This window comes from Arvicola amphibius, unplaced genomic scaffold (assembly GCF_903992535.2).
Source record: "Arvicola amphibius unplaced genomic scaffold, mArvAmp1.2, whole genome shotgun sequence".
In the NCBI taxonomy this organism is placed as follows: Eukaryota; Metazoa; Chordata; class Mammalia; order Rodentia; family Cricetidae; genus Arvicola; species Arvicola amphibius.
Window position 1 is genome coordinate 35,380 of NW_024582170.1, and position 8,106 is coordinate 43,485.

The window sequence follows — 8,106 nt, forward strand, 5'->3', positions numbered from 1 at the left end:
TGTCGCCAGCTGGAGGTTCCCTCACGGTCCTGACTTTCTTTCTCATGTTCTCTCTCCTTCTGCTCCTCATCAGGACCTTGGAAGCTCAGTCCGGTGCTCCAATGTGGGGCTCTGTCATTTTCTTCATCTATCGTCAGGTGGAGGTTCTATGGTGATATGCAAGAAATTCATCAGTATGGCTATAGGAACTGGCCTTTTCAGGCTCCCTCTCCTCAGCTGCCCAAGGAACTAACTGGGGGCGTCTCCCTGGAAACCTGGGAACCCCTCTAGGGTCAAGTCTCTTGACAACCCTCAGGTAGCTCCTTAAATTAAGATATATGCTTCCCTGCTCCCATATCCACCCTTCCTATTTCCCAAGCACCCCATTCCTCTGAGCTCCCCCCGTTCTCCCCTTCACACTTTTCTCTCCCCATCTTCCCTTGGTCCAGTCTTGCCCAACCCTCAAGTTCCCAATTTTGCCTGGCAATCGTGTCTACTTCCAATATCCAGGAGGATTACTATATCTTTTTTTGGGAGTTCACCTTCATATTATCTTCTCAAGGATCCCAAATTTATAGGCTCGATGTTCTTTAATTATGGCTAGAAACGGATTATGAGTGAGTACATCCCATGTTCATCTTTTTGGGTCTGGGTTACCTCACTCAGAATAGTGTTTTCTATTTCCATCCATTTGCATACAAAATTCAAGATGTCATTGTTTTTTACCGCTGAGTAGTATTCTAGCATGTATATATTCCACAGTTTCTTCATCCAGTCTTCCACTGAAGGGCATCTAGGTTGTTTCCAGGATCTGGCTATTACAAATAATGCTGCTATGAACATAGATGAGCATATGTTTTTGTTGTATGATTGGGCATCTCTTGGGTAGATTCCCAATAGTGGAATTGCTGGGTCCTGGGGTAGGTTGATCCCGAATTTCCTGAGAAACCACCACACTGCTTTCCAAAGTGGTTGCACAAGTTTGCATTCCCACCAGCAATGGATGAGTGTACCCCTAACCCCACAACCTCTCCAGCAAAGGTTATTATTGGTGTTTTGGATTTTAGCCAATCTGACAGGTGTAAGATGATATCTCAAAGTTGTTTTGATTTGCATTTCCCTGATAGCTAGGGAGGTTGAGCATGACCTCAAGTGTCTTTTGGCCATTCGAACTTCTTCTGTTGAGAATTCTCTGTTCAGTTCAGCGCCCCATTTTTTAATTGGGTTAATTGGCATTTTACCGACTAGTCTCTTGAGTTCCTTATATATTTTAGAGATCAGACCTTTGTCAGTTGCAGGGTTGGTGAAGATCTTTTCCCAGTCAGTAGGCTGCCTTTGTGTCTTAGTGACAATGTCCTTTGCTTTACAGAAGCTGCTCAACTTCAGGAGGTCCCATTTATTCAATGTTGCCCTTAAAGTCTGTGCAGCTGGGGTTATGCATAGGAAATGGTTCCCTGTGCCCATTTGTTGTAGAGTACTTCCCACTTTCTCCTCTATCAAGCTCAATGTGTTCAGATTAATATTGAGGTCTTTAATCCATTTGGACTTGAGTTTTGTGCATGGTGATAGATATGGATCTACTTTCATTCTTCTACAGGTTGACATCCAGTTATGCCAGCACCATTTGTTGAAGATGCCCTCTTTCTTCCATTGTGTACTTTTGGCTCCTTTATCAAAAATCAGGTGTTCATAGGTTTGTGGTTTAAGATCCGGGTCTTCTATATGATTCCATTGGTCAACTTCTCTGTTTTTATGCCAATACCAAGCTGTTTTCAATACTGTAGCTTTGTAATAGAGTTTGAAGTCAGGGATGGTAATGCCCCCAGAAGAACCTTTAGTGTATAAGATTTTTTTGGCTATCCTGGGTTTCTTGTTTTTCCATATAAAGTTGATTATTGTCCTCTCAATCTCTGTGAAGAATTTTAATGGGACCTTGATTGGGATTGCATTGAATCTATAGATTGCTTTTGGTAGAATTGCCATTTTTACTATGTTGATCCTCCCAATCCACGAGCAGGGGAGATCCTTCCATTTTCTGGTATCCTCTTCAATTTCTTTCTTCAAAGACTTAAAGTTCTTGTCAAATAAATCCTTCACTTCCTTGGTTAGAGATACTCCCAGATATCTTATGCTATTTGTGGCTATTGTGAAAGGTGATACTTCTCTGATTTCCCTCTCTGCTTCCTTATCCTTTGTGTATAAAAGGGCAACTGATTTTTTGGAGTTGATCTTGTAACCTGCCACGTTACTGAAGGAGTTTATCAGCTGTAGGAGTTCTTTGGTGGAGTTTTTGGGGTCGCTTATGTATACTATCATATCATCTGCAAATAATGAAAGTTTAACTTCTTCCTTTCCAAATTGAATCCCCTTGATTCCCTTATGTTGTCTTATTGCTATTGCTAGAACTTCAAGCACTATATTGAAGAGATAAGGAGAGAGTGGACAGCCTTGTCGTGTTCCTGAATTTAGTGGGATAGCCTTGAGTTTCTCTCCGTTTAATTTGATGTTAGCTGTCGGCTTGCTGTAAATAGCTTTTATTATATTTCGGAATGACCCTTGTATCCCTAATCTCTCCAAGACCTTTATCATAAAAGGGTGCTGAATTTTGTCAAATGCTTTTTCAGCATCTAATGAGATGACCATATGGTTTTTTTCCTTCAGTTTATTTATATGATGGATTACATTGATAGATTTTCGTATGTTGAACCAGCCCTGCATCTCTGGGATGAAGCCTACTTGATCGTAATGGATAATTTTTCTAATGTGTTCTTGGATTCGGTTTGCCAGTATTTTATTGAGAATTTTTGCGTCAATGTTCATGAGTGAGATTGGCCTGTAATTCTCTTTCTTGGTTGAGTCTTTGTGTGGTTTAGGTATCAGGGTAACTGTAGCTTCATAGAAGGAATTTGGCAGTGACTCTTGTGTTTCTATATTATGAAATACCTTAAGGAGTATAGGTATTAGGTCTTCTTGGAAGTTCTGGTAGAACTCCGCATTGAAACCATGTGATCCTGGGCTCTTTTTGGTAGGGAGGTTTCTGATAACAGTTTCTAATTCTTCGCGACTAACAGGACGATTTAGAGCATTTACCTGGTCCTGGTTTAACTTTGGTATATGGTATTTATCTAAAAAACTGTCCATTTCTTTTACATTTTCCAATTTTGTGGCATACAGGCTTTTGTAGTAAGATCTAATGATTTTCTGAATTTCCTCTGTGTCTGTGGTTATGTCCCCCTTTTCATTTCTGATCTTATTAATATGCGTGTTCTCCCTCTGCCGTTTGATTAGTTTGGCTAAGGGTTTGTCAATCTTGTTGATTTTCTCCAAGAACCAGCTTCTTGTTTCATTGATTCTTTGGATTGTTTTCTGTGTTTCTATTTTGTTGATTTCTGCCCTCAGTTTGATTATTTCCAGTCTTCTAGTTCTCCTAGATGAGTCTGCTTCTTTTTTTTCCAGAGCTTTCAGGTGTGCTGTTAAGTCACCAATGAGTGCTTTCTCCGTTTTCTTTAAGTGGGCACTTAGTGCTATGAACTTTCCTCTTAGCACTGCTTTCATTGTGTCCCATAGGTTTGAGTATGTTGTGTCTTTGTTTTCATTAAATTCAAGAAAGACTTTAATTTCTTTCTTTATTTCTTCCTTGACCCAGGTGTGGGTCAGTAGTTGACTGTTCAGTTTCCATGAGTTTGTGGGCTTTCTGGGGGTAGCATTGTTGTTGAATTCTAATTTTAATCCATGGTGATCCAATAAGACACAGGTGGTTACTAATATTTTTTTGTAACTGTGGAAGTTTGCTTTGTTACCAAGTATATGGTCAATTTTCGAAAAGGTTCCATGACCTGCAGAGAAGAAGGTATATTCTTTCCTATTTGGGTGGAATGTTCTATAGATGTCTGTTAAGTCCATTTGGTTCATTACCTCCATTAAGTCTTTCAATTCTCTGTTAGGTTTCTGTCTGATTGACCTGTCCATTGGTGAGAGAGGAGTGTTGAAGTCTCCAACTATTAGTGTGTGTGGTTTGATGGCTGCCTTGAGTTCTAGAAGTGTTTCTTTTACATAAGTGGGAGCTTTTATATTAGGGGCATAGATATTCAGGATTGAGACTTCATTCTGATGGATTTTTCCTGTTATGAGTATAAAGTGTCCCTTTCCATCTCTTCTGATTGATTTTAGTTTGAAGTCAACTTTGTTGGAAATTAGTATGGTCACACCCGCTTGTTTCTTATGGCCATTTGCTTGATAAACCTTTTCCCAACCCTTTACTCTGAGTAGGTGTCTGTTTTTGTGGTTGAGGTGTGTTTCTTGTAAACAGCAAAATGTTGGATTCTGTTTTCGTATCCAGTCTCTTAGCCTGTGCCTTTTTATAGGTGAATTGAGTCCATTGATATTAAGTGATATTAATGACCAGTGGTTGTTAACTTCAGTCATTTTTAGTAGTAGAGTTTGTGCGTTTCCCTTCTTCTAGTTGTGCTGGTGAAGGGTCGCTAGATGCCTGAGTTATTGTGGGCATTGTTGGACTCCTTGGTTTGTGATTTTCCTTCTATTACTTTCTGCTAGGCTGGATTTGTGGCTGCGTATTGTTTAAATCTGTTTTTGTCCTGGAATATCTTGTTTTCTCCATCAATGGTGAATGCAAGCTTTGCTGGGTATAATAGTCTAGGCTTGCTTCCATGTTCCCTTGGTGTCTGTAGCACATCTATCCAAGCTCTTCTGGCTTTCATGGTTTCCATTGAGAAATCAGGTGTAATTCTGATAGGTTTCCCTTTATATGTTACTTGACCTTTTTCCTTTGCAGCTCTTAATATCTGTTCTTTATTCTGTATGTTTTGTGTTTTGATTATTATATGGCATGGGGATGCTTTCTTTTGATCCAGTCTATTTGGTGTTCTGTAGGCTTCTTGTACCTTCATAGGAACATCCTTCTTTAGGTTGGGGAAGTTTTCTTCTATAATTTTGTTGAATATGTTTTCTGGGCCTTTGAGTGGTAATTCTTCTCCTTCTTCTACCCCAATTATTCTTAGGTTTGGTCTTTTCATGGTGTCCCAGATTTCCTGAATGTTTTGTGTTAAGAATTTGTTAGATTTGTTTAGTTCTTTAATCTGTGAATTTATTTCCTCTATAGTATCTTCAGAGTCCGAGATTCTTTCTTCCATCTCTTGTATTCGGTTTGAAATACTTGTCTCTGAAGTTTCTGTTCGTTTACTCAGAGTTTCCATTTCCAGTCGTCCCTCAGATTGTGTTTTCTTCAATACCTCCATTTCATTTATCAGGTCTTGTACTGTTTCCCTTACCTGTTTGATTGCTTTTTCTTGTTTTTCTTGGGTATCTTTGAGAGATTTATTTATTTCGTCTACCTTTTTGTTTGTCATCTCCATTTCTTTATGGCAGTTTTTTACCTCCTGTTTAAGGTCCTCTATTATTTTCATAAAGTACTGTTTAAGGTCGGTTTCTTCTATATCTTCTGGGGTAGGGTGCTCAATTCTTGTTGTTTCGGGATGTCTGGCTTGTGTTGATGTCATGTTGCCTTTCATGTTGTTGGAGGACCTCCTGCATTGGCACCTGCCCATCTCTTCCTTCAAAAGGAGCCCGGAGGCGTTTGGTGTCCTAGACCAATCTTTGCTGTGACTGAAACTGGTTGGATCTCCCCTGTGCCAGAGGAGGACCTATTCCTTTCGTCACAATCTGAAGAAGCCTGCACTCCCTTGCAGGAATCCTCAGACCTGCCTGGAGGCCAGAGTCTGACCCCTCTGGGTGGATGGCCTTAGAACAGGAGCAGGACACCTGAGAACACTAGGGAAAACTTGGGAGACACAGGGACGGGAGAAACCGACACAAGCCTGCAGAGGGAAGTGGGGGTAGGGGATCTGTGCTCTCTTCCAGGGCAGGTTGCCCCAGGGTCCGCATTCACTCACCAGTTCAGATGGAATGTCAGGGCACAGGTGATGTATATATTTTCAAATGTATATATTAAGTCACAGAGAAAAAGTTAAGACACATGTGATTTTTATTATAGTTGAATAAACTTCTTTGCACATTTGTCCCTTTTTATTATCCATTCATCTGTTGAAAGATACTGGGTTGACTTAAATTCTGACTATGTGAACAGTGCAGTAAGAAACATGTATGTAAAAACATGTATCTTTTAAGATCATTTACATTTGTTTCAGAAAATTACATAGTGCAGAAGTAGTTAAATCATATGGTGATTTGATGTTACTCTGAGAAACCTCTATACAGAAGTTCAGAGCATCAGAACCAGTTTGCAGTCCCTCCAGTAGCTTGTACTGATTGTTCTTTCTGCTCTGTCTTACCAATATTTATTGTCACTTTCATGATTTCATTTTAATTTATTAAAATTAATTTATTTTAATTTACCATTCAAAATAAATGATTTTATGTTTTTACTATGGTTTCTAACTCACTGCCAAATATAATAAGAATTCACAAGTTACAAAAGTCATGTAGAAGTCACTAACCAACTTCAGAAGAACCCAGGTTATTGATACTTGGAACTTCCTTACCTTCAATCAAATCCATTTATTAAGAAGAGATTCGAGAAGGCTTATTATTCTGCTCCATAAGTCTTGTCTGAAGATTAAGGAGCTGAAAACACAATTAAGTTTTGCCTGGGTGAAGCTTTTCTTCTCATGGTGTGTAGAACTCATCTGTAATATGTTGGTCCATCATTTTTCCTTTTATACAATTTCAGACACTTTTTTATGATGGTCCAATATTAAGTAATATGTAATAGAAGTTACTATTTGGAAGTGTTGCATTTTAGGATATTGTACTGTAGGTGGAGATAGCATCTTAACATTTCTTCAAACAAACTGATTTAAAAATATCATGGATTTTAAACCAAAGTTGTTATTAAAGTGCCTAATAGATATATGTTTGAATCCTGTAAGATGATAACATTCAGTGATTTCTCACACTTCCCATGATGTTATTTTCCCCTGTTGATTGACAGCAGCTACTCTCACACACTGCTCAGACATTTCCTTATGTATTTGGTGACTTATTTGCATGGGCTTCTCCAGCTCAACCCAACCTGCTAGAATTTATAAACTAAGTAAGCTCTTTGAGTGAGAACTGAGATACACCAGAGAGACAGAGGAAGCAAGATGGTGTCACAAATCCAGGCTATCATGTCCCTGCTGCTCTGGGTGTCTGGTGAGAAATTCACAAGTATTATCATCTTTTTAGAGTCACTTCTTTGTATATAAGAAATTTACAATGTGTGTTATGATAGAATATGTCTTAATAATTCTCTGCCAATATGACATTAAAAGGATATTAAATGACAAAATCTGACTAGTACTATATCTTATTTTTTATATTGTGCATCATCATTGTCTTATTGCTGATTGCAGGTGCCTCTGCAGATATTGTGATGACCCAGTCTCCATCCTCACTGGCTGTGTCAGCAAGAGAGAAGGTCACCATCAGCTGCAAGTCCAGTCAGAGTCTTTCATCTGGTAGATATAACCTCTTGGCTTGGTACCAGCAGAAACCAGGGCAGGCTCCTAAACTACTAATCAACTTGGCATCCAATCGGTACACTGGGGTCCCTGATCGTTTTACAGGCAGTGGATCTAGGACAGATTTCACTCTTACTATCAACAGTGTCCAGGCTGAAGATCTGGCAGAATACTATTGTATGCAGCATTATGCTGTTCCTCCCACAGTGTTTCAGCCTCTAACAAAAGCCTCTCTGAGATTCTCACCAGCTGCCTGCACCACACAGCCCTGGACCTGCACACTTCCCCCTGCTGCTGGAGGCTGGTGTGTTTGAATGGTGATGTAAATGTTTGAAGAGCCCAGCAAAACTGAAGGATTCAATGTCTCTTATGTCATTAGGTATGAAAATACCTTAACTTAAATGTTGCAGAGAACTCAATACTATCTTTTTATTCCACAAACTCTGCTGCTTGAATAGGAGGAATTTATCTTTTATATTTCTGGACTTTCAGTGTCAAACTCAAGATACTATGGCCAGAAACAATGATGATGGCAAAGGTTTTGAGTGTAGGAAAAATATTTTTGCTATTTTACTGGATTCTGTGGTGATATATTATTTTCTTACTGGGCTACATTTCTTTTTTTTCTTTCCCTTTCCATAAGTTATTT

The 8,106-nt window shown here is 39.1% G+C and overlaps 1 gene segment (V, D, J or C); it reads left to right on the forward strand.

The window, feature by feature from the left end:
- Nucleotides 1-7,100: 7,100 nt before the first annotated feature.
- Nucleotides 7,101-7,771, forward strand: LOC119805710. The segment is given in 2 exon segments: nucleotides 7,101-7,149; nucleotides 7,350-7,771. Coding segments are annotated over 2 exon segments (471 nt in total).
- The last annotated feature ends 335 nt before the right edge of the window (nucleotides 7,772-8,106 follow it).